The following is a 27,337-nucleotide window of genomic DNA, read 5'->3' as shown; positions in this document are numbered from 1 at the left end:
ATTTTGTTTAACACGAATGTTCGTATAAATTATTACATTTTTTTTTTTTCTTTCCATTCTCTGTATCATAATTTCAGCGCCGTCTTCAACCCATGTTCTGTATATTTGTTTAGAGAAGTTAGTAACTCACTATGGCACAAATGTCAGAACACAAAAGTACTGTCTTTAATATTATTGGGGTTCATGTTACGTCTTGACAATACATTGTTATAAACTACAAAAGAATTAATCTTCGTACTATTACTCAAAGTTTCATAGACCTTCATATGTGACAAGCATGATTTATCATTGCTGTTAAAGGTATACTAATTATATGGGCAAAACGGCAGAGTGTAAGAAACAGGAGAAAGCTAGCCAGCGCCTGTAACAAGCGTTGCGTAAGATAAATGTTACACGCTGGTTAGCTTAATCCCTTTAGTGGCTGAGTGGATATTTATATTTCTTCCCAGCATGTCGAATGACATGGGTCGCCCCTCCAGGTGCTCGCATTAAAATATCAAATATGTTGTTGTTGTTGTCTTCATTCCGAAGACTGGTTTAATGTAGCTCTCCATGCTACTCTATCCCGTGTGAGCACCTTCATATCCGAATAACTACTGCGACTTACATCCTTTTGAATCAGCTTACTGTACTCATCTCTTGGTCCCTCTTTACTATCCCCCCCCCCCCCCCCCCCACACACACACACACTTCCCTCCAGTACTACATTGGTGAGCCCTTGATGTCTAGAATGTATTGTATCAACAAATCCCTTCTTCTAGTCTGGTTGTGCCAAAAATTTCGTTTCTCCCCAATTGTTTTCAGTATCTCCTTATTAGTCACGCGACCTACCCATGCAATCTTCAGCGTTTTTCTGTAGCACCACATTCCAAATGTTTATTTAAAACATACAGTAGAAAATAAGCTGAAAGATTATCTCAAGAAATCAATCCATAGCCGCACAAATGTAACCTAAAATGGATCATATAGTGTCAAACTTCAATGTAGCATGGTAAGTAAAACAAGGATGAAAATCTTATGCATGTCATATTTGGAGTAATTAGTTCAGTGTTCATTGTATTGACTTTTTTAGGGGAGAAGTGAGGAATTAGGGGGGGATCTGGTAGTATTGCCACATGTATAGACTCTGGACATGTGTAATGATGGTAACATCGTACATTTTCATGCGTTAATTTAACATGTTGCGCAACCGAGTCAAGTGTGAGCGTCACCATTGAAAGAATGAAGCTCTTTCAGACGAAAAATAACAGCATTATTAAGTCCAAAGTTGCCAAAGTGGTGCGTGTTGTTATTTCGAAGTACAGGCTTTTAAAATCGATGGCGGGAAACTACATTCGACAGGTGCACCGCTTGCTGCAAACATTGATATGTTAAGTGAAGCGTAGTATAAGATAAAGGTAAGATGATTACTGACCAACACGTGCTTTGATAGTTTAAATAATTGAAAATATCGTAACGTCAGCGGCACTTTTGCAAGCGAAGGGTCATTACCATCATCCACGACTGACCAGTTAAAGGGCCGCCAAGGAGACGTCATTAGCAGCCGAGAAAAGACGTTCTCGTTGTATTGTTATAATAATTTCAGTTATTGTTTTTCGATTAGCTTGTGACAGCGTCTTGCGAGTGACAATGATCGAGCCACACGTGGCCTTTCTCCGTAATATTAGACTACAAATCTGACTTGAGGCACGACTTCTGACTCATTACTTGCAGCAGCATTCCTGTTTAAGGACCATAAAAGAAAGTTGCGTGCATTGCATAACACGCAGTACGCCGAGAACAAGTCCAAATATTTCGGTACCAGAAAAAAAATATAGGAGTGCTGTGGCTTCTGGGAAACGGTCGATTTGCGCTGCGTGAAGGCCAGTGAGATGTGGCGCGAGCGCGCGACGCGAAAGTGTGTCGTGGTAATGGCCCCGGGCTGCGCAATGCGTCGGTGCTAGCGCCCGACAAATGCAGTTTGTGTCACAGGCAGGCAACCCATACTCGTTCCCACCTGCTTCTGCGCCGTCGCGCCTACGCAGCGCTCGTCAACACGTGTTCCGCAACAGGTTCCAGTCAGCGAGAGCTCGGCTTTTCTCTCTCAGTCCCGTACGCCAGCTACACAAAGAACGCGTGGTAGACTCGGATTTTCGGTGTAGATCAGCTGTCTGCTTTGCTTTGATCGAAAAACTGTTTTTGGGTTTAGAGTGATCACTGAAGAGAGAGATACAAAATTGTAAATGCGTAAATAGTAATTGTCCAGTTGAAAGTAATTTCCGAGAAAAAACACAGTGTACGATAAATGAAATGTTTCCACGCCAAAGTCTGATCGGCGACTACTCACTTCTACTGGTACTTTCATTGTGTATTGTTCATTCGTGATGTTTGTCGACAGCGTACAGATCCGCTACGCTGCGACCGAGAAAGTTCGAAACAAAGCTTCTTGCTCCAACCAATTTCCCAACCAGCTTTCTACAGACGATTCCGGGCGACCTCTAGTTTTCTAGAGAGAATCTAGAATTTGAAATCGTGCGACTAGACTGCTTGACTCACTTAGATCATGTTCACTCGGGCATCTAGCGGAACGCATACGGTCCAAAAAGAGCGATTTTCGTTTACAGAATTAGTAATAAATTTCTCTTTCCTTTGCATTCTTTGAAGAAGACTCTAAAAATTGCACCAACACGTGGAAATACTTTCGCCTTGTAATGACCAAACAAAGCTATTCAGAGTGTCTCTTATGTAGGAAAAATGGTCTTTTAATTCTCACACTACATATAAGTACTATAGACTATTGTTTTTAATTGCAAGAAGCAAAAAAGAGAAAGTAAAAATGGGACAGTAGATTCGCTCCCTGGGATTAATCTGTGATCAAGAAAATTATGAGAAACCTTGAATTCCATTAGATTTTGAGGTTTTGTGGGAACCGTAAATTTAATTTCGGTTTTGATTACATTTGGTTTTTGTGTTGCTGAAGTGCAAACGACAGTTAATATTCATTGCAAGATAAGTATTTTATGTTGATATAGTTATCCCAAATAAGCCAAATCAATTCAAAGCAAGACTGACACTATGTACCAGCAAGTCTCGTCCTTGTTGCTCGTTTTCATGCACTCCGTGAGAAGTTACTGCGTATCTCCGGATAATACGTATAAACATCCGGCCTTGATACGTCATACTGTGTCGGTTCGTTGGTTTATACATACAGGGTGTTTCACAGTTCATGTTGCACACTTCTAGAGGTTGTAGAGGGGACTTAGTAGAAGACGTTTTACATAGGAATCCATGTCCAGCAACGTCATCCAACGCCCGTACAGAGTGTCAAAGTTACAGGCACCAGAGTCTGTAAATATCTGTATATACACAGGATGATTCTGTGATGATAGTGCAAACTTTCAAGGACGATGGAGACGGATAAATGTATCAGTTTTAGGTAAGAGTCCCTGTTTCGGAAACGAACGAGTCGAAACTTACAAGCGTAAATCATTCTGATACCTCAGACAGTGGAATACATGTACCGATACTGTTGTTGATAAGAATGTAGAACTTGCAACTTCCAGAGGTGGTAAAATGGATGAAGACAAGAAGAAATATCTAGTGAACATGGGTTCTAAAATGCATACCTGATAAGCTATGAACACTTGTTCATCTTCACTAGTGTGAAACACATCTCCTTTATTGAACAAGGGCTCGTAGCTCTTAGGTATGAATTTTAAAGCCCATGTTTACTAGACATTTCTTCTTGTTTCGGTTCATACTACCACCTCTGAAAACTGGTTACACTAAAAGCTTAGCAACAACAGTACCGGTACGTGTATTCCATTGCCAGAGGTCTCAGATAGGTTTTCGCTTATAACTTTCGACTCGTTCGTTTCCGGTACAGAGGCCCTTACGTCAAATTGATATATTTATATGTACCCATCATCCTTGCAAGTTTGTAACATCATCAGGGAATCACTCTTGAGTATACATACATTTACAGGGGCTGGCGCCTATAATTTTGACGCTCTGTAGCGTCGTTGGATGACGGTTCCGGACATGGGTTCCTGCATAAAACTTAATCTACTAAGTCCCCTCTTACAACCTCTAGGAGCATGTAACATGAATTGTGAAACGTCTCCCATACAATGCATAATTTTTTGTGCAATCATTCGTCTCAATAATTACTGACATTGTAGTTTCATAGGAATTTACAAAAGCTACGCCACTTGTTGAATCCTCGGGTTATCAGCCGAGTGGTGGAGTCGTCTTGTCGCAACGTTTCGATGAGTTTCATACCCATGATCTTCTCCAGAAGATAAGCTATGAGCACTTGTTCATCTTCGCTAGTGTGAAACACATCTCCTTTATTCAACAAGGAGATGATGATGGATACGAAACTCATCGAAACGTTGCGACAAGACGACGCCACCACTCGGCTGATAACCCGAGAAGAATTCATCAGTGGAATACGCCGAGAAAGACTGCAATCGCATATATGCTACGTCACTTTCCGACGAAATATTTAATATGTTACGGAAATCGCCCAGCTGTGCGGCCGAGATGTGGTATAAGCCGTTAAGTTGAAACCGATAATCTGTTTAAATGAATCTAAATGTTTAAAAGACAGAATTCATTGTTCCGTGATTATTAACCCTCAGTACAGAGGTAGTCCTCAACCTGCAGGTAGTGCGATCGATTACTGATGGATGAAAATGTCACCACCAGAATTTGACCAAGAAAGGAAGAATAGGTGGACAGTTCTTTATTAGCGAACAGTGCGAAAGAAAACAGGATACTTCACAGACTTTCTCGCAGTGTGGCAGAATGCGATGTTCTTGGCCGCGAATCATTTTAAGATGATAAGGTGGCGCACCTATTGGCATTACACGAGCAGACAGGGCTACACGACATCACCTTCACATTTTTCCACCTCTTCAGTCAACATGAATCCATATAAAACTGTCACATGACTGAAACGCACAAACAATCAACTATCTAGGAAATGTACACACAATAGCCACTACAGGAAGCCAGAGAACAGAAATGACGAACTTTCCATACTTGCAAGCATTTTATCAAGGAGCTCAGTTAGATGAGTGAGAAAATCAGCTTGAACTCCACACAACTAATTGCAAACATGTACCTCTTCGTCACGACTCGAGGAAATGTCAGACCTCTATATTAACGTCAGTCACTGTCTAATGTCGGCGACTAGCTTCACAAATTTAATATCCTGCACTAACATCATAGCGAAAATTGTCTCATTATCTAAAAATAATCTTTTTGTTTCAGATTTGCAAAAATGGCGCAACTGGTGAGAGTGGTTGTGGATGGGTATTATGACCTAATGGAGAACAAGAGCGGTAAGTACGGCAGACAAAAAGTAATTTATTTCCGTAGATTCACCCGCGAAATTTGAATAACATTGCGAAGCGACACGAAATGAATCGATAACATAAAATCAGTTGTAGTGAAGGCAACTGGATGCCTTCTCTTTATTGCCAAAAGATTCTGTAACCTTGCTGTATCTGTAAGGCACACGATGTTCAAGGCCTTTGCTTACTTGTGCCAAGTACTGTTAGAGTGTTTGGTATTCACAAAAAGTCATCACGAAGGAAAAAAATTGCTTTAGCTGTAAGGCATCATTCTCTGTCCGATTAATCGCTATGGCAGTGTTATTCCAATGCTCAAAAACTTTAATGTGGTCATATTTAGATGCAAGATGGGATCCTTCTCACAGAGTGCTGTCGCACGTAAGAGAACTAATGTTCTGGGGAGAGAGAGAGAGAGAGAGAGAGAGAGAGAGAGAGAGAGAGAGAGAGATTGTAAAGCAGTTCTTCCCCTGAAATGACATACCTCATAAGGACTACAAGAACAAAACAAAGTGGTCTACGGTGCTCAGTGAAGCATGTCGGTTAATTTTTTCATAACTAGATTCACAAAAGGGAGAAGAAAGCAAACGCAACACCAATGTAATTTTACGTACCTTACAAGCTTTGTGGATTTTATTTCTAGTAAATTCAATCTTTGAATGTAACGATTAGTTTATGAGTAAACGTATCTCAGATAAATAAGGGTTATACATAATGCAGTCCCCAACTTTACTTCATGTAAGGCAGCTTCGTAAATTAAAAAAAATATTACTACCAGTATTAACGACAACACGCTGTGTGTTTCATTTGTCATTGGCTTGTAACACAATCTTAACTTAAAATCCAATATGGATGTTACCAAATTAAAATAAAATAAAATTTATGTTGTGTAATATAAATACTATGTAGCTTTAAGAAAACAAACTACTTAATGAACATAACAAAAATATGATTGTTTCTTTTTGCAGACCCTCGTGTCAAGGATTGGTTTCTTATGTCTAGTCCTTTTCCTACGCTCTTCATTTGTTTAGCTTATGCGTATTTGGTGAAGAGGCTAGGACCGAGACTCATGGAGAATCGAAAACCTTTCGAGCTCAGAGGAGTTCTCATAATCTATAACCTATTCCAAGTCATATTCAGCGCCTGGCTGTTTAAGGAGGTGAGTACTACCTAACTTAACAAAGAGCAAAAAAAACGGTGGTTGAATTTATGTACATAGTCGTTTCAATCTCGCCGTAATGTATTACAAAAAATATCAGTGACAGCAGTTATAGCATTTAGATGCATGTTATCTTAATTGCATTCATATGAAAATAAGACGATGCAGTAATTATCATGAGTCCATTCAATCTTTAATGCCAGAAATATGTAACTCCCAAACACAAGTGACATATCTGCAATCCACTCTATTTATAAAATTGTACAAAATGATTATTGTAATCACTGACATCACGATGCCCAATCCGTAAAAACAAGGAGATAATAATTTTTAATACATATCCAGTTTTGGCTAACTATGTAGCTGTCCGTTATCAGTGTCGTATGCCGAAGTTAAGTTCACATTATCAACATGAGTTATTTGTATTTCAGGCACTAGAAGGCGGGTGGCTGAGAGATTACAGCTTCAGATGCCAACCAGTCGACTACTCCAACTCACCGAAGGCCCTCAGGGTAAGCATATTTTACCAGTCTTTCAAATGCCAGTGTAATCACAAGTTTTTACTTAATAGGCTTACAAACGAATCTATTTCCATTGAAAGAATATACTTGCTTTAATATCTAGAGAGATAAAAAATTACGTGCAGTCATTATACACCGAAATTATTGTTCATTTCCGTACTGTGATTTGTCGATAACATCTTTACATGTCATAAAAAGGTAATGAATCTCAGGTTTTTACAACACTAGAGAATACTTACAATAACTTTTCTAAAGTGTCACGGTAATCATTAAATCGCTGAAAGAATCAAGCAACTCTGGATAGTAAACATAACGGTTGTATAGTCGCATAATTCTAGGTGGCCCATGACTGTAGCCTTGACTTTTCCATCGAGGGCAGATGGAAGCTTGTTATCTAGCGCGATACGTGCAGAGATAGCTGCGCCTGGTATTCACACCAAGCACTGTTCCCAGATAACTTCACAAAAAGAAGAAATTCTATCGAAAGTTGAGGTTTATTTTTCCTGACTTTTCAAACCCAGATATAACAGCATTGTCGGACAGTTGCCATGTCACATGTGTTCCTTGTTAAACGGTACGTGTCTTAAAACGTTTAGTGCTGCATTGTAGCATATTGAGTAGTTAAGAGAAATTAAGTCTACGATAGGAATTTCAGGAGATGGGACCTGGATGAACTGGAAGAGCCAAAGGTTGCAGAGAGTTTCAGAGAGAGCATTAGCGAACGATTGACAATAACAGGGAAAAGGAATACAATATAAGAAGAATGGGTAGCTTTGAGAGATGGAATAATGAAAGCAGCGCAGGATCAAGTAGGTAAAAAGACGAGGGCTAGTAGAAATCCTAGGGTAACATAAAAAATATTGAATTTAACTGATGAAAGGATAAAACATAAAAATGCAGTAAATGAAGCAGGCGGAAAGGAATACAAACGTCACAAGAACGAGGTCGACAGGAAGTGCAAAACGGCTTAGCGGGAATGGCTAGACGACAAATGTAAAGATGTAGGAACTGCCGCCTATAAAAAAATTAAAGAGACCTTTGGAGGAAGGAAAACCATCTGTATGAATATCAAGAACTCAGATGGTAAACTAGTCCTAAACAAAGAAGGGAAAGCCGAAAAAAATGGTTCAAATGGCTCTGAGCCCTATGGGACTTAAAATCTGTGGTCATCAGTCCCCTAGAACTTAGAACTACTCTAACCTAACTAACCTAAGGACATCACACACATCCATGCCCGAGGCAGGATTCGAACTTGCGACCGTAGTGTCACGCGGTTCCAGACTGAAGCGCCTAGAACCGCACGGTCAAACAGGTCGGCGGAAAGCCGAAAGGCGGAAGGAGTATATATAGGGTCTATGCCAGGGCGATGTTCCTGAGGGCAATATTATGGAAATGGAAGAGGACGTAAATGAAGATGAGATACTGCGTGAAGAATTTGACAGAGCACTGAAAGACCTAAGTATAAAGAAGGCCCGAGGAGCAGACGACTTTCCGTTAGAACCACTGATAGCCTTGGGAGAGCCAGCCATGATTAAACTCTTCCATCTGGTGGGCAAGATGTGTGAGACAGGTGAAATACCTTCAGAATTCAAAAAGAATATAATAATTCCAATGAAAACAAGGCCTGATAGGTGTGAAAATTACAGAACTATCAGTTTAATAAGTCATGGTTGCAAAATACTAACATGAATTCTTTACAGACGACTGGAAAAACTGGTAGAAGCCGACCCCGGTGTAGATCAGTTTGGATTCCATAGAAATGTAGGAACAAGCGAGGCAATACTGACCCTACGACTTATCTTAGAAGCTAGTCAAACCTACGTTGATAGCATTTATAGATTTAGAGAAAGCTTTTGACAATGTTGACTGGAAAACTCTTTCAAATTCTGAAGGTGGCAGGGGTAAAATACCGGGAACGAAAGGCTATTTATAATTTGTACAGAAATCAGAAGGCAGTTATAAGAGTCGAGAGCATGAAAAGGTAGCAATGGTTGAGAAGGGAGTGAGACAGGGTTGTAGCCTATCCCCGATGTTCAATTTGTACATTGAACGAGCAGTAAAGGAAACCAAACAAAAATTTGGAGTAGTAATTAAAATCTAGGGAGAAGAAATAAAAACTTTGAGGTTTGCCGAAGACATCGCAATTCTGTCGGAGACAGCAAAGGACTTGGGAGAATTAGATGAAAGGAATGGACAGTGTCTTGAAAGGAAGCTATAAGATGAACATCAATAAAAGCAAGACGAGGATAATGGAATGTAGTCGAATTAAATCAGGTGATGCTGAGGGAATTAGATTAGGAACTGAGACACTTACAGTAGTAGATGAGTTTTGCTTTTTGGGCAGGAAAATAACTATGGATGGTCGAAGTAGAGACGATATAAAATGTAGACTGGCGATGGCAAGGAAAGCGTTGCTGTAGAAGAGAAGTTTGTTAACATTGAGTATAGATCTTTTCTGATAGTATTTGTGTGGACGATAAATAGTTTAAATACGAAGAGAATAGAAGCTTTTGAAATGGGGTGCTACAGAAGAATGATGAAGATTAGATGGTTAGATCACGTAGCTAATGAGATGGTACTGAATAGAATTGGGGAGAAGAGGAATTTGTGGCACAAGTTGACTAGAAGAAGGGATCGGTTGGTGGGACACATTCTGAGGCATCAAGGGATCACCACCTTAGTACTGGAGGGAAGCCTGAAGGGTAAAAATCGTAGAGGGAAACAAAGAGATGAATACACTAAACAGATACAGAAGGGTGTAGGTTGCAGTAGTTACTCGGAGATGAAGAGACTTGCATTGGACAGAGTAGCATGGAGAGCTGCATCAATACAGTCTTTGGACTGAAGATCACAACAACAGAAAGTCTAAATATCTGGTAATCTAAGGTTTTCAAAGCCCAGTAGAGACACAATGCACTAGACACCATAGTTTATACTTCAGTAATACTGGAAAGAAAATGTTCGAATCAGGCTTTTGTGTTGGTCAGTAATCATTATATGTCCTGATATTTTTCCCTGTAAAATGATCTTGTGACCAGAATAAATTCAAGGAAACCTCATCAAAGTTTTTTGTCCACATAATTTAATGATAAAAACGTTTCCCAGACGCCAATTATGATCTCGGATAGTGGCCTAATTTCAGTCCGATATTTAGCAGAAAGAGAGAAATATTGTGTGGTTGATAACGCATAATACATACACCAGGACTCCGAGCTTTGAATCTACGAAGCCTTTGGACAAATTAGGAGTTCTCAGACTGTAACTTACTTAGATAAACGAGCATATCATAAAAAGGGAGATGAAGTATCTTTGTGCGAGATATCTGCAGAATTTAGTTTTTTTCAATTCCAGGTGCAGTAACAATAGAAAAATCATGTTAAATAATCGTTGATTCATATTACTTTGAAGACAGCAAAGACGTATAAATATTCCTCCAAAATATTTACAGTTATTACAGTTCATGCACACGTTTAGCAAATTAACGCACTTGTAAAAGAAAATTGTGTGCTTCCTTTTATCGTCTCGCCTCAAGATCCATTTCTAATTGCAGGTAGCTCGTGGGTGTTGGTGGTACTACTTCTCCAAGTTCACAGAATTCTTTGACACTGTGAGTACACTTTGATTATTCAGACTAGTTTCTTGCAACTGTACCTATATTTACTTGTAATTGTATCCTATTGTTTACAAACTTCAGATTCTTCGTACGTGCTCATGGTACACATCTGTTTATCGTAAATAAATTTTCCATTCAGGGAGATGCTCATTCAGGTGATGTATTTCAGATCTTCTTCGTGCTGAGGAAGAAGAACGAGCAGATTTCGACGCTGCACGTGGTACATCACGGTGTGATGCCCATGAGTGTCTGGTTCGGTGTCAAATTCACCCCTGGTGAGATTTTATTTTTCCTTTTTAAAGTTATTAATATGAAAAATAGTCAAAAAATTTATACATAGTACACTTAAACGTAACTCTTGATTTCAATTAAAGGGAACATACCATGCCGCTTTAAATATTAGCACAGAAAATGACGTTGTGATTTCCCAATAATCTGTGATGAACAATGTAAAGTTTATTGTCAGAGATGAAAGTAACGCGAGCATGGGTCTGAGGAATGGAATCTTACAGGCGCATTTGTTTTCTTTTCCCAGTCGTCTGAACTTTATATAGCATGTACTTGTTGTAACGGTTTACTCGAAATGCGTCACTGTACACTGTGAAAATGCTAAGTCACAAGAGTACAATTAGTAATGGAAACATCACATCTAAAGTATAAAACGAATGAAGGCAAACTAAACCTGTAAATAAGACATTCAGTGTCCATAAGATACACAAATGCATTTCATTATTCATTCTTTCTCTTACACATAACAGCCAAGCGATGTTGTGTCACAATAAAACCATTGATTGACTCGCAAGTCGCCGATATGGTATCACCTAAAAAAGGACTTGCAATACGGCGGCCGAACTCCCCCGAATGGGGCCTCCTGGCAAACAATGCCATACGATTTTTTTTCATTTGAGTACACACTGTTCAGCCAATTGAAACTAAGATTTCCTTGCATCATACAGGTGAATCTCTAAACGGTATCTCTGACGCCACGGCGGACAGGGGAAGCGGAAGAATATCTTAAATGTGCAACAAAGCAAAATTATTCTAGATCGCTGTAGGAACGAAGCATCCACGAAACTGTGGTCAGTGCCACCGCTTAAAAATACCAGTACCTAAGATCAACGTCTATACTCTGTATACCACTGTGAAATGTTTGGCAGCTGGTACTTCTCATATGTATTAGGGTTTCCTGACGTTCCAATCACGTATGATGTGAAGAAAGAATGATCGCTCTCATATATGCCTCTGTGAGCTCTGTACTTAGTCTAACCTTGTCTTCGCAGTGAAGCTGTGTAAGTAGGCTTTGACTGGATAGGTACTGTCTATCTTTAGCGTTCGCCAGTTCAGATTTTTCGACTTTTCCATGACGCTCTACCTGCGACAATTCGTACTGCTCGTCTTTGTATGACTTAAAAAATATCCTACCTGGCATTGATCCCACACATTACAGCTGTGCTACAGGACAGGTAGCGGGAATGTTCTTTAAACCTTGTAAACAGTTTGCATCTTCCCAGTATCTAACCAAAGAACCGAAGTTTGTCATCTGCTCAACCTAGACTGACAGAGTGTCATCATGTCATTTCATACCCCCACTCCCAGGTATTTGTATGACTTGACTGATTCCAAATGAAACTCGTTGATACTATACTCATAGGATAGTAAGTTTCGTGTTTTGTAAAGTGCACAGTTTTCAATTTCTGAAAATTTAAAGCAAGTTACAAAGCTTTCCACAATATCAAAATCTTAACAAGATCTGATTGAATATTTATGAAACTTTTATCAGATAGTGCATCATCATATATATCTGCAACATATGCAAATAGTCTGAGGTTACCAATAACATCGTCTTTCTTGAACGGCAAGGGTCCCAACACTGCTCTGCCTACGTTTATTTCATGTTAGTGTGCTAGTGACGAATCAGATAACAAAGATACAAGTCTCTCTCTCTCTCTCTCTCTCTCTCTCTCTCTCTCTCTCTCTCCCGGCACATAAGTAAGATTGAAAAGTTGCTGAGCTATCGGACCAACACACACACACACACACACACACACACACACACACACACACATACACACAAGCGAGCTTCATGATAGAATATTAATAACCAAGTTATGTTGTGTTGCAGGTGGTCACAGCACATTTTTTGGACTCCTCAACACGTTTGTGCATATCGTCATGTACACATACTACCTGCTGGCTGCCTTGGGACCGCGATTCCAGCGTTACCTCTGGTGGAAGAAATACCTCACCGTCCTACAGATGGTAAGTAATAATTGTAAAGGACAGGCATAGATTTATTGGACGCCTAACCTTAATAGTCACTGAAGAGAGTGAAAGACATTAGGTACGATGCCGTATTTGTGTGTCGCAACACAGTTGTAGTACAAGCTTGTCCAAAATCTTGTGCAGGAGTTACTATTGTCGAATCATTTCCCATGTCCATCATTCATAAAAGAAAGTGTTACATGAATATGGCATAAACGAACAGATGTAAATGTTGCTAATCCCTTACAGTCATCAGAAATGGAATAATCAGAGTAAAATGTTACGTAATTTGTTCCCCTAAAGTAACAGAGGGTTATGTGACATTTATATGCATTAATACGCAAATTTCCACTACTTATTAGTCAATGCTTTGGTGTAAGAGAAAGGAAAATAAGTTTTTGAATTTTAACAGTTTTCATGGCATGCAAAGATCGAAAAACACGGTATGTCACACAGACAAGACACTCATTTTAGTATCTTTTTCGTTCCAAACCGCTACCTTCTCAACAGTCTTTTTCCTCCTATTAGAGAGCAGGTCTCAAAAATCGTAGCTTTTCGCGGTCGATGTCAAATTAACAACAAAAATTTATGCACATGTCATCGCATCACTATATGAAATAACTTAAGAACATTTTCGCTCTTGTTGGAAGCTGCCTTAATGAGTGCGAGTCAACCTAACGACGGCTGTCAGAAGCAACAGCCGAAACGTCGAATTTTATTTTTCATGATGAAACGCTCACACCCTTAAGAGTATTTAATTAAACATGTTGTAGATGCTTGTATTTAAACAGTAACAGAGTTGAACAATATTCAACGCCTTTCAAAACTGTTTACGATAGTTGCATCCCTAAACAGTGTGATACAAATGAAAGGCCATGATGCACCTCTTCATTCCTTAAAAGCTGTTGGCCTCCGTCAGTAGAACACACAGGGCACTGACGCGTGGCAATTGGCTCAGCACGTATATTACTTATAGCACGTGCGTTAAGGTTTGGTCCTTTCTTCTCTGTCCTCATGTTGACAACCTTAACTTGGAAATGCAGTGAGTATTCCTGCTATGTTAAATGCAGAAACGCCGAAGACATCAGACAGACAAAAGATATAGAACACTCTGAAACCCCTAGCCTGAAATATGTATGGGTTATACGAGTATGTTTCAGATCAAATGATACATCCAGACACTCTGGGTACTGATTTTAACACGGTGATGAGTCGCTTGCCTGATAACTAGTTAAGTGAAACTTTTTGCGTCGAAGTAGCTTCTTTATCTTTGAATGATGGTGAATTGGTTGGTGACAGATCAAAAATAATGGTTTCACAATTTTCCATTTACTTGTAAGAATAAACTGTAACAACATCACTAGATATTTATTGTTACAAAAACGCCAAATCCCCATGTTGATTTTCCTAAATAATACAAAACAGTAAATTAAAATGTTTATAGTCGGCTCCAAACGTTATAATTTAAAAATGAGGCTATATTTGTTAGCTGAACGACGAAACAAGAATGACACAGTGTAAAAGATATAAAGGCTTTTAGAGGTTTTCTTGGAGTGATTGGTGGAAGATAAGTTTCCAGATGTCCAGACGAGGTAGCGATTCCATTTTTTTGCAGATTATTCGAGGCAACTGATGAAGTCGTTTCCGGTAGGTGCTGCGTACAATAATCTTAGCCGTGCTCACTGCTTAATTTGTAACCAGGAAGCTAGTTCTTTTAAGACAACCGTCTATAGTACCAAACGAAAACAATTACGTCAGTTATCAAAATAATCTGGAAAACATTTGGAATTTTCCATCCAGTCAGACACCAGGAAGTATGTCTTAGGTAAATGCCTTCACAGTTGCTGTTAGCATATATAAAAGATACTGACACACAACTTGCAGCTTGATGGAATTTGCATTAACACAGCCTCTGACAATTTAACAGGTGCAGTTCGTGTTGGTCATGGTACATGCCTTCCAGCTGCTCTTCATCGATTGCGACTATCCACGCGCCTTCGTCTGGTGGATCGGAATGCACGCAGTGATGTTCTACTTCCTGTTTTCCGACTTCTACAAGCAGGCCTACAAGAGGAAACCACTGAAGAAGGTGAGAAACTGAGCTGTCGTATAATGTCCTGTTCTCAGAGTAGAGTAACACTGCCTTCTAGTGGCTCCTGGTATTTTAGATGAAAAGTAAACGGTGAAAATTTTCTCCGTGTTTCAGCAGACTATGGAGGGGGAGAAAGAGGAGGTGTAAGGAGGGGTGGGAAAAAGATTAGACGACTATTCTACAGTAATCAAACAGTTGACCAGAATAATGTTAAGTGTAATATTTGTGCTGCATTATTTAGACCAATCCCTCATTGCATGAGCTGGGGATTTCTATCTGTGACTGGACTGAATAAGTTTGTGATCTGAACTTTATCGTTCACAATAAATTAGTTTTTAGGTATTTTTCACGTGAATCCAAGCAAAATCCCTGGTCTCTCGTCGGATTTCAGCTATTTTGTACTTAAATTTTTAGAAGTGAGAAATGAGATTTGCAATTCTGTTATTGGGTAACGGATTTCTAGCATCATTTTTGAATCCACGATCTAGAATTTTTCCCTACGTCAATACGCATTAACGGTGTATTTCTCTTAGTAAAATGTAATTTTGTTCCTATGTTACACTGTCATGAAACCTGTCATATACCTAAGTTCTTACTTAAGACTTTATTGTATTCTGGAACAGTGAAATCCGAATATCCGTATGACAGTCCAGATTTAGTTTATTCGTAGATTCCCCAAATCCTGTTAGACGAATACCATGTCGGTTCCTTCAAAAAGGGTACAGCTGATTACTCCCATACCTTCGTTGAACTGAGCCAGACGTTGACGGAACGATGAACGATAACTCTCCTTCTAGCCCCTCCTTCCAGTAACCTGAAGTGAAGGCAAGACAAGTCCATCAGTGAAAACAGCTGCCCCGCGGAGGAACATATAACAGTGACGACCTCGAAATACGTAACAACGCTCAGATCACCTGAAAATTAATAAATCTCATTTTGAATAACACTCTGGGAAAGAAGTGACATCAGAAACGAAAAAACTTGTCTCGATCTGAGGGGTAAACCTGTCAGCCAATTTTTGAAGAAGTCACTTGGCCATTCATAAATTTCCGCGTGTCGTATAAAAGGAGAAAATTGTATAACTTTGCCATGTTAATTTAGTATAATATCTTTTGTTTCTGTTACTACTTTGCTACTTTTGAGGAGTTCATTTCTCTTTATCATTATTTGTTAAGGCGTAAATGACACAAGAATGAATGTGACACCCTGGCCAGTTAACAGCATGAAAAGCCGCCGTTAAACAGTGCTATTGCAACTAGTCAGCAAGTAAGGACTGATGTGAGGCTACGGCAAGCGCAATGTGAACAAGAAAACAGAGTGGCCAGCGTGAAATTTTGTGCTATCAGTAACAGAAAAAATGAGTGGAAAAGCCGTATGTGGGCGAATGTGAAACTGGCATCTAAGAGCATAAAGTCAGAGCACGTATCCATTTTGTCGCACTTTTCCCTTCGATCTGTCAATCTGAGGAAAGATAAATAAGAAAATAAAAACCACAGTTTTGAATATTTTTAGATGACTCTGTGTTAAACGTAAAGTTCCTTGACGTAGTAGGCAACCCAGTTTGCTTATCTTCGAACTGTGATGTAGTGGGCCGTTGGGAGGAGACTGGAGACGTGCACGTATGTGCCAGTCTTCTTACCGCCTGCACAGATGAAGTGAAGCCGTCATAGCTCTGGAAAGGAAGCGCGAGAAGTGACTCGCCGTGCTCTTGTGAGAATGACAACCGCAAACCTGTATGTATGACGAGTTTTCATAAATCTACTATGTTTGATGTTTCTGCGCTCGCGGTGTTGACAATAAGTTACGCAATACGAATGGGAGCTTAGTATCAATGGTGCATAGGCGAAGAGAGTTTCTGCAGGCGAGGTCACGGTGTGCTTGCGACATACCACTTTCTGTTGTTCTGGCGGCGCTGCCGGTAGATCCTTGCATAAGCAATTAGGGCTATCACAGAGAAATGACGCAACGCTGGCCGGAGTTGCCAAACATGCCCCGAAGGACGTCGAGAACCAGTCATTCACGAAATGTTGCCCATATTTTGTTTCATTACGGGAAGATTACTGCGCAAAAGCCTCACTGCGATGCATGATAGTGTTGTCTTTGCCTTCCGAGAACAGCGACGATCAGTTTAGTAAATGGCAATCTGAGACAGAACATAATTAAACTACACCCAATTCGTCTCGACAATATTAAAAGTGATAGTAATATACGTTGTGGTGTTAACTGATGCGGTACGATCTCCCTCGTATTGTCATATCGCAATGAATTGCAACATAATGCACCAACTTCTATTTGACAGCAAGACGGCATTTACGTATATTTACCAAAATTGACTGTTAACTGAGCACACATTCCTGTAGCTACAGATAAAAATACGAGAAATAAAAATGACAGACTATGCCAGCTCTGTCAATGATGGACGGTGGCGGCCGCGTTCGCAGAATTACCTTCTTACTAATGAAGCTATAAGTAACAGTAGTGAAAAGATACGTACAAAAAACTTGAAACTTTGCACCTTAAATGCCCTTAAAATCCGCAGAGACAAAGTGGATTGTAACCTAAGTCCCATACTGTCTGACTTTACGTGCTTACACGATTCAATAGTGGAATCACAAGAAAGCGAATAATGCTTGGGTTTTCAAAAATAGTTCTTTTATTCATTTCATACCGTTTGAATATAGTTGTACGAAGAAACTTTTAGGACAGTTGCATTTGGAACAAGACACTATCGTATTCTGAGATTTTTTAGTGCAGTCGATACTTTCACATATCATAATGTCATTGCAATGGGAACAATAACATTTATTCAACAAATACTGTTGTGGTGTAGGAACTGTGTAGACGTTAAACACTGATTACTCCATCGTGACTAGGGAAAACAAAATCTGGAATGATTTGGAAGCACGTCAGCTCGTCCTGCATTTCGTACTGAACGACATGAAATAGGATTCTTCGTTCGTGATTAGCATACTGTGTACTGTCCGTCTTAGGGTGCAGCGAGAGCTGACACCGGAGTGAACTGCTGATGGTAAACAGCTGCCGCTGACGTGTCGTTCACCCGTCACTCTGCTCGCGGTTCGGTTAGAGGCAGCCTGCGCTCCACACTCCGACGTAAACAGAAAATCGACGTCGGAAAGTCCCCGCGGACACGTGGAAAAGTCACCTGCATCAGAGAGGACTAGAGATGCTTTGGCTTGTAGGTAAGCGGAACCGGTCGGATCGTGCCCGCCGCCCGCGTTGCGAAACGAGTTTGTGCGCTCCGGAGAACAAGGACGGCTCGGAACGCAATTCCTCCAGCAGAATTTCCTGTCTATCGGCCATATCGATGTTCTTCAAGGCTCCTTGTAGAATGTGGTAGAAAGCACAGCTGCTGTCCATTTTGTTCCATTCCTTACCTGTATTAGCAACTCCGGTTTATATACGCAAGCACGAGTGACTTGCACTTGGGAAACATTTCAAAAAATTACGTTTACATGACACTAATAACATTTTAATTTCACAATATCTCATTTGTGAGTACCTACCACGGAAATGACGCCGTTACTTGAATCCAAAATACAGACGACAATAGCACTGTTCTTTCACTCAGTCTTCCCTACATGAGCGTCTCTCTCTCTCTCTCTCTCTCTCTCTCTCTCTCTCTCTCTCTCGTTCTTTCTTTCTTCCTCCCTCCCTCCCTCTCTCTCGTTCTTTCTTTCTTCCTCCCTCCCTCCCTCCCTCCTTTTTGGCCACTTTATGGCTGTCTATCTCATTCCGCCATCTACGTGTGAAGTTGAATCTTTGTTAACGAAATGGGTTCTGATTTTACATTTCTACGAACGACCTCTTGGTCGATAGGATGTAAATCCTAATCTTCCGTTCTTTACTGTGTCTATACGACTGATTCACGTGCCCCCCCCCCCCCCCCCCAACCTCTTCCCCCACCGCTCCCCTGTAGTGGAATACCGAGCGAGGTAGAGCAGTGGTTATCAGATTGTACACGTATTAGGACGACGGTACAAATCCTCGTGCGACCATCCACATCTACGTTTCCCATGATTTTCTTAAATCACTTAAGGTAAATTACCGGGTGGTTCCTTTGAAAGGGCACGGTCTCTTTCTATCCCAATCCTTCCCTAAAAAGAGCTTGTGCTCCGTCTCTGACGATCTCACTGTCGACGGGAAGTTAAACTCTAACCTTCCTTCCATCATACCGGGAATGTTTACATATTTACTTATATGCTTACAAATATATCAAGCTGCATAGCAAAATAAAATCTTCATTAGTCAATAGCGAGTGCTTTTACCATAAGAGCGAAGCAGCATCATATGATTGAATAAACAAAAGGAGACTCAATAAAAATTATTGTTAAACGTTTCGATGTTCTTTTTTACACATATCATCACTATCATAAAGTCTAGCTGTCGGTAATTTGAATCTACGCTAACTATCTCGAGACAGCTGTCTCTTTGGGCCTCGAACATGAAAGTAAACACGGAAACACAAGTTGTGGTTTGTGAGAAATCATGAACTACGTGACCTCGCTACTCCTTCCTCTCCTTCTGTATCTTACGGAGATGTAACAAAATAGCGATAAGAAACGAAAGCCAGAGTAGACATTCTTTCCCTTTCTTCATAAAATTACCTTTTGGAAGAGGCTGACAAGATTCTTTTGTTCCGCTGTTCTTTATAACATATTTGGTTTGTTGTAACTTCGGTAGAACTAAGAGACTTTCACAGTCTTTGAAAATATTCTGATACAAACAAAAGTAAATAGGATGATAATGAAAACTATTTTTAACTTTATTTATTATACCGTCACTCACTATAGGTTTCAATAGTATTAGCAAATAATAATATTAGATTCTAGTACGTGTGAAGCTACTTCCCCACATAATCTAGCGTACGAAATAAATATGTGACAAATCAATCTTAAACTACAGCTTAACCTGCTTAACGTAGCAATCCCTCCTACTGTAGAAGGAAAATTTGTGATCTATTTTTACGAGAGGTGTTCGATAACTAATGCAATACTTTTGTTTTTAAACTAGTTTGGTTTTACGGGGGACTCCATCATACCATATTATTCGGCACTCTTTGGGCCACAAAACCCCATTTTTCAACATTACCTTTGTTCAGTGTGACGTCCTTACGTCACCTTAATGGGAGGATCTGTTTACTAGCACGGCAACGCTCTACTGATCGACGTCGGAGCCAACGTCTTGCTGCATCAATAACCTCCCCATCTTCCACGTACTGCATCCCGTGGAGTGCATACTTCTTTGGGCCAAACAGGTGGAAGTCGAAATGTGTGTAGGCGGCGGCAAACACAGTGGGCACAGACGTTTGAGTATCCCAGCTGGTGGACGAGTGTGTCAGCACTACCAACAGAGACGTCCAGTTGAACAGCGAGGTGTTTGTGATCTGTAGATCATCTCGAATGAGTGTGTCCGCACGTTCCAACATTACAGGAGTCACAGGTGTATGCGGCCGGCCGGCAAGCGGGAGATCGTACAAATATGCACAACCTCGTTGCGATGATGACACGCGCATGGCCCCACGACACAGATTGCTTTTGTTCACTGCCAGGTCTCCGTAGACATTCTGCAAGTGAATATCAATACCTGCTATGCTCTAGTTTTCCGCCAAAAGACACAAATGACAGCTCTCAGCTTGGAACACACCTCTGTTACAGATGACATTTTGGAAGCTACGTAAACCGACCCCACATGTCTGAACTTCATGAAACAGCAGGGCCTGAAGCGGGAATATTCACGACGTCCCACAAGAAATTTTGCATTTTTTCAAGCTAAATTGGCCGAGAAAAAAAGCATTACTTATTGAACTCCCCTCTTATTACAGTTTTTTACTTAATACAGTGAAACATGGATTTTTAATGTGCAAAGTAGCATCTTGAGAGACAGGAAAACAAACAAATTCATTAGGGAAGAGACTAGATGTAACTGTGACCGCAGTGAAAATGAAATGAACTTAGGCGGGACTTGTAGCCTGTCTAATGGATGAAATAAGTTCGTTGCTGGATTCCAAGAGATAACAAAAGACTGAGCCGACTACATAATTGAAGGTAGATAGATAACATTGGAAAACAAGCAGGAACAACATGGATGAGTATTGCTGAAGGCTGTAATGCAATGAAAAGTCTAGAGGAGGTCTTTAGCTACTAGTAGATATCGAATTTCTCATGAAGATAGCAATGCGTTGCTTGCGATGTAACGAGGTAACATTTCCACGGTTTCCCATTTTGATATCGAGCCTTTTTCTTCGTGGGTTCCACTTATGAGAAATCATCCGTTTGTAGCACCTGGTCAGTCGCACAGCCAAATGGACTATTGGAATAAAAGTGTTTTCTAATTTTACACGAATTACTTTTTCAAATAATGTAAAGATTTCGTATGTATTGTTTCAGGTGGTGGAGTCGAACCACACAAAACCCGTGTGCAACGGCAATAGCAGCAGTTCCAGCAACAACAACAGCAACAGCTTCTACGAACAGCCCAAGGCGGCGGTGCAGGCGGGCTACACGACCAGCGAGCTTCGAAACAGGGCCTTCATCGACCAGAGCTAACGCGGCTACGCCACCGAATCTGCCATCGCCTCAGGCTGCACGCCGTCGGCTAAGAAATGCGGACTTGTTTGCGCGTGTGTGGCTGTCTGAGCGCGGTGGATGTGTGTGAAGACTACCCAGCACTGAGAGACAGGCGCTCACATTGAGCCTCCGTATACGTGGGACAACTCACAAACAAATGACGTCTGCTTCTCTGCGACTCCGCAGCAGGACAGTTCTTCTCACTCCAATACTGGCGACGAAGTAGCCGCTCACAACTTTTTCTGTCATGTTCAAGTGACAACAATTATTTGTTGAGAAGCATCAGGCAACGTTATCGCTCGCTCTTTCACAGTGCATCCGATGCGCGTGTGGCATTCAGACTGAACTAAAGAGTGGTAACTGAAGTAATCAGATATGCTATGTAGCCTCACAATCGTGTAGGGCAACTCCGTTTGTTGGGCTGTGCTGGCAGAATAGATCAGAAGTGTTACACCTGATTACAATGTGTAATTGGATTCGATGGAGTAAAAATGGACATTGGTTGTCGAGTACTGCTACAGATGCGGCCAGCAGGCCGCGTTTTGTGATTTATCGCTGGTCGGAATACTTGCCACAATATATAAAGGGATTTCGTTGGATCGACATCGCGGGTGAAACGTTCGTACAGTTGTTTTACAACGCGACGATCACCGCCATCCCAGTGACTTAAAAATCGTAATGGCGTAATCGTAGCTATTTCTTCCATGGGTTTCCTCATGAAAACAACTTATATACTGTTAAGGAAAGCCCCTCGTGTTTCTAGTACAAAGTTACCTTCTGTCAACATACAATTGCCGAGAATTTAAAGCCGTTTAATCCCATCAATATACCAAGTGCAAAATATTTGTAATTCCTTGAAGTCAGCCCTGAACTTGCTTCGGAATAATTGTGTGTACACGTTGAATGTTGTGCTAATGAGTGACCTTATTCATTGTTTGTAATCGCTTAAGAGCACTGTAACGAAATTAGATATTCAGCTGCTGTTGAGACTGCGACACATAACTCGTCACTGAACAGATCACCACAAAGCCGCTACGACAGCACATTGTGTGTGTGTGTGTGTGTGTGTCTTTTCCTAGACCCCTAGAAGGAAGGGAATCTTTCCTGCAAATCTGTGTAGCTTAAATGAGCTGTAACTAAACTACTGTGATGTTATTTTTAAAAACACGTAGAAAGTATACTTACGAAAATTACCTCAAAATGAAGGTATTTTTAAAAGTTGTGTACCTTCTTCTCTCATGGCTATATATTATATGAGCGTAACAACTAGAAACTAGGAGCACAGGGGATGTTTGCTCTGCACTATTTACACCTCAGAGTGTATGTGTATTTTTGTTAAACAACGTTTTCAACTGGATAAGTCAACATCATGAGTACACATATCAATATTTTAACTCAAATATGTGTGTATAATTAACGCATTTAGTCCCTACAGTTTTATATGTTTCAAGTAATTATTTGCGTCGATTAACAGGAATTCATTCGAAATAAATTTTAGAAAGCCTTTCTAAAAATTTGGACTTAAAGGATATGAACTGTTATCGCTCGTTTGGGATTATAACTTTTATACTGCACATGTCAAAACATTGTGTAATATGTCATTGTGTTGTGAAAATATTCAAATATTTACTATTTATTTATGTAAATCGTGTTTCATTTGTTTTTCTCCCTCACAATATACATCCTGATATCCTTTATCAATCAAAATACCATTTATTGTTTACTCTACATAATACAGAACGTAAATCCCAATAAATTGCTCTGAAATATAAAAGGTCCGAGAGAACCGTAACAACAAAGCTAAGATTTCCCATATGGAAGAATCTTCCGCATTAGAGATCAGTATACCACATATTCTAAGTATCTTTCTTTACCCGCACATGTAATCAGTACAATCACAATACGAGCATCTTCTTTCAGGTTTCCTGTATTTTAAGTGTTTTCTGGAATATTTCCACATATTTAAGAAGACAACTCCTATACTGACTGAACTATTGTTACAAAATCTAAATGGTCTAACCACAATGTGGCATAATAGTACTGAACTGAATGGCTGGCAAACTTCGCTGTAGTTCATGTCGAGAGCATGAACTAAGGGAAACATTTCTTTCCCTTAATTGTTTCTTAGCAAGCACCAAATTATTCACTGGCATAACCTTTACATCTAGATCCATATTCTGCAAGCCACTGTGAATCGCATCAGCGAAACGGCATTCTTTTTAGTGTAAATGATAGGCGAGAGCGAGCAGACAGCATTCAATCGTATTCCGTTAGCATTCGCAAGTGCTCTCTCGTGTTCCGCTAGATGTTGATATTTCCGCGTACCATCATATGAGTTCGCGTGCTCTTAGCTTCGGCGCCAAAAGCACATAGAGCTTTCGTCTGCGGTCTTTAGTGCGTACTATTTTTATTATTGAACGTAAGTTGCGTGAGCGATGTAGTGGTGAGCAGTGACTGTAATATTGTTAATAGAGGAATATAGATATCACAGGTCCTTATGGGATCCAAGATATACACAGTACAAAATGCTGAACAAAAGGAGAGATGCTTGGTAGGAAACTGTCATAGAGCACAAAAGTCCTGTTGAGACTGAGAAATTCATGACCTGCTTCCATGAATTGGAACCTGAGGGAACAGGCACAACCTTTCCTACTTCTTTCTGTTCAAAAGGAACAGTGCAATAAATTTCGTTGAAATTAAATGAATACGAATATGTGTTTCTTATGCTGATCAATGTTAAGTGAAAAATGTACGAAACATCTTATCATAATTGCGGCTTACGTTCAAGGTAGATGTAATTAGATCACAAATTTATCTCTGTTATTTTAGGAACTTACGATGTAATAACCGTATAAATGAAACTCGTTTTTCCCTCGCTTACGCTATCTCCGCTCTAACAAAAAAACACTCTTTTTATCGAGAAGGCTACGTGGTATGTCGTATGTATATTTCACATTACATTAATTGTAATTTATTGAAATTATGTTCCTTATACGTAAAAATAAATTTAAATGTTGTGTGACTAGGGCGTCCCGTCGGGTATACCGTTCGCCGGGTGCAAGTCTTTCGATTTGAAGCCACTTCGGCGACTTGCACATCGATGGGAATGAAATGATGATGATTAGGACAACACAACACTCAGTACCTGAGAGGAAAAAATCTCCGACCCAGGCGGAAATCGAACCCGAGCCCTTAAGATTGACATTCTGTCGCACTGACCACTCTTTTTTTCGGTATAGTTCGTTGCGTTTGGGCTGGGCGGACGTCACTAGACATTCGTTCAAGTTGATCGTTGATGCCTTGACTCAGTTCTTTTTATTACAGAGAGCACGCAGCCCTCTGACCGAACACGCTGAGCTACCATACCGGCACCATGCAGCTACCGGGAGCGGACTCCTTATACGTAATTTGATAAGACACTTTAGCGTTTCGCATTTGTCATAGCACATATTAAAACTATCTGAGATAGAGTAACTATTGAAGTACGGAACAATTACTAACGTAACGTTGCGTTTGGGCTGGGCGGACGTCACTAGACATTCGTTCAAGTTGATCGTTGATGCCTTGACTCAGTTCTTTTTATTACAGGGAGCACGCAGCCCTCTGACCGAACACGCTGAGCTACCATACCGGCACCATTCAGCTACCGGGAGCGGACTCCTTATACGTAATTTGATAAGACACTTCAACGTTTCGCATTTGTCATAGCACATATTAAAACTATCTGAGATAGAGTAACTATTGAAGTACGGAACAATTACTAACGTAACTCTCTTCAGTTGCCAGGAACCACAATGTAAATGCTACCTTTCTGTAGGGTAATACTGCTCATCGGTAACTAGTATCCTGTTTTCACGCTCCCCCTCAACTGCAAAGAGAATCCAGCGAAAAGCTTCAGTCGACATACGTAGAATTTTGGAATAATACTAAGTCTTGAGCTGCACATTAGTGCCGTGTGCATCTTCTCCATGCGTTTCAAGCTTGCATAAAAATTCTGGCATTTACATTTTTCTCCTGTGCCATTTTGCTTCCTTTGTCAAAACAGCGAGTTCGCCTTTGCAAGACAGTCCTAGTTAAGCAGCACAGTTTTGCATCGTTACTATAATAACCACTGTCTCAACTGTAACCTGGGTGCCGAAGACTTTAGCGGAAAAAAATAGCAGCATTCGTAGCGTTGGCACGATTAGCTCGTTCTCTCTCGTTCCCTTCTTTTCCACCGATGTCAACAGCTATCCACAGATACAAGTGAATTTTATGCGAACATTGACGAATTGTTCTCTTGTATTCGCTTACATTCGGTTAGGGGCAAGCGAAGCTTAATATGTCATACAGTGGAAAGTTCCCACTGCCATCCTGTTCATAACGATTTGCAGAGGATGGATGTAGATACAGGTGAATACTGAAGTGTTTTCTAAATAATATTTGAACTACAGCGAGGTTTGTTGGTCATTCATCTGCAGTTCGAAGTCGCCGACGCACTCTAGTGCTGTGGCAATCAGCCTGGGAGTGTTAGAAAATTTCATCGACAATATTTGTCTAACTACGGCAAGAGTGATAGTGGTTTGATGTTTGTGAGTACCGGACTTGCTGAGTTACATTACAAACAATTGCGTAATGTCTCATGGGGCGGGGAGGGGGGGGGGGGGGAGCGTGTGTCAAGTATTATTTGAGTGAGGTAAGCTACTTGCAGACATCGAATTTCACCTTTATACGTTCTTTCATTACGTACTCATCCACAACTATACAAACACTATAGTGCATAAGCACTCTTGTTGTTGGTGAGCTCTCCATGCTGCTCTATCCTGTGCAAGCCTCTTCATCTATGAATAACTACCGCAACTTACATCCTTCTGAATCTGCTTACTGTATTCATCTCTTGACCTTCCTCTACGATTTTTATCCCTAGCACTTCCCTCGATACTAAATTGGTGATCCCTTGATGTTTCAGAATGTGTCCTACCAACCGAATTATTATACTCAGATTACGCGTCAAATTTCTTTTCCCCCAATTCTGTTCAGTAGCTCCTCGCTGGTTACGTGATCTACCCATCTAATCTTCAATATTCTTCTGTAGCACCACGTCTTAGAAGCATCTATTCTTTTCTTGCGCAAACTGTTTGTCGTCCACACGAATACTTTCAGAAAAGACTTCCTAACACCTAAATTTCTGTTCGATGTTGACAAATTTCTCTTCTTTAGAAATACTTCTCTTGTCATTGCCAGTCTACATTTTATGTCCTCTCTAATTTGGCCATCATCAGTTATTCTGCTGCCCAAATAACAAAACTCATCAACTACTTTGTCTCGTTCCCTAATCTAATTCCTTCAGTATAGCCTTATTTAATTCGACCGCATTCCCTTATCCTTGATTTGCACTCATTACACACATGAAATAGATACCCACTTGACAGAGGACGGAGGATGGTAACTGGCACGATCTCCCGTAAGGCATTCCCCTGAGCTGTAATTCGGGACTCCCGCATTGTTCCCAATATTCTAACGATCGAAAGCAGGACTAACTTTGACTTAAATTTGGAGAACACTTTACATCAAGGGTTCCTGGACCGAAAATGAGAAATGACCACAGGAGATGGACAAAAATATGGAAACTCCAAAAAGAAAACACATTACCATGGCTAATACGGTCTAGGAAAAATGCTGGCATTCAAAACAGTTTCCAGTCGCCTCGAAATGGCTACATAAAGATCCTGTTTAATTTTCAAGGTAATCATATACCATTCATTGTATAAAATAGTGACAAGTTAAG

The 27,337-nt window shown here is 40.4% G+C and overlaps 1 protein-coding gene across 2 annotated transcripts in view; it reads left to right on the top strand.

Moving 5' to 3' along the window:
- The window catches only part of LOC126298530 (elongation of very long chain fatty acids protein AAEL008004-like), an 81,339-nt gene extending 58,123 nt beyond the window's left edge, over window positions 1-23,216 (top strand). For both annotated transcript variants that reach the window (XM_049989890.1, XM_049989891.1), the window contains exons 2-9: window positions 5,257-5,327; window positions 6,305-6,495; window positions 6,927-7,007; window positions 10,567-10,623; window positions 10,799-10,904; window positions 12,752-12,888; window positions 14,819-14,980; window positions 21,391-23,216. In XM_049989890.1, coding sequence (XP_049845847.1) covers window positions 5,267-5,327; window positions 6,305-6,495; window positions 6,927-7,007; window positions 10,567-10,623; window positions 10,799-10,904; window positions 12,752-12,888; window positions 14,819-14,980; window positions 21,391-21,549 — 954 coding nt within the window. In that variant the 5' untranslated portion in view covers window positions 5,257-5,266 and the 3' untranslated portion in view covers window positions 21,550-23,216. The remainder of the gene's footprint in view (window positions 1-5,256; window positions 5,328-6,304; window positions 6,496-6,926; window positions 7,008-10,566; window positions 10,624-10,798; window positions 10,905-12,751; window positions 12,889-14,818; window positions 14,981-21,390) is intronic.
- The last annotated feature ends 4,121 nt before the right edge of the window (window positions 23,217-27,337 follow it).

Source organism: Schistocerca gregaria, chromosome X, assembly GCF_023897955.1.
Source record: "Schistocerca gregaria isolate iqSchGreg1 chromosome X, iqSchGreg1.2, whole genome shotgun sequence".
Taxonomy (NCBI): Eukaryota; Metazoa; Arthropoda; class Insecta; order Orthoptera; family Acrididae; genus Schistocerca; species Schistocerca gregaria.
The sequence above is the reverse complement of the archived record's forward strand: the minus strand, read 5'-3'. Positions and strand labels throughout refer to the sequence as shown.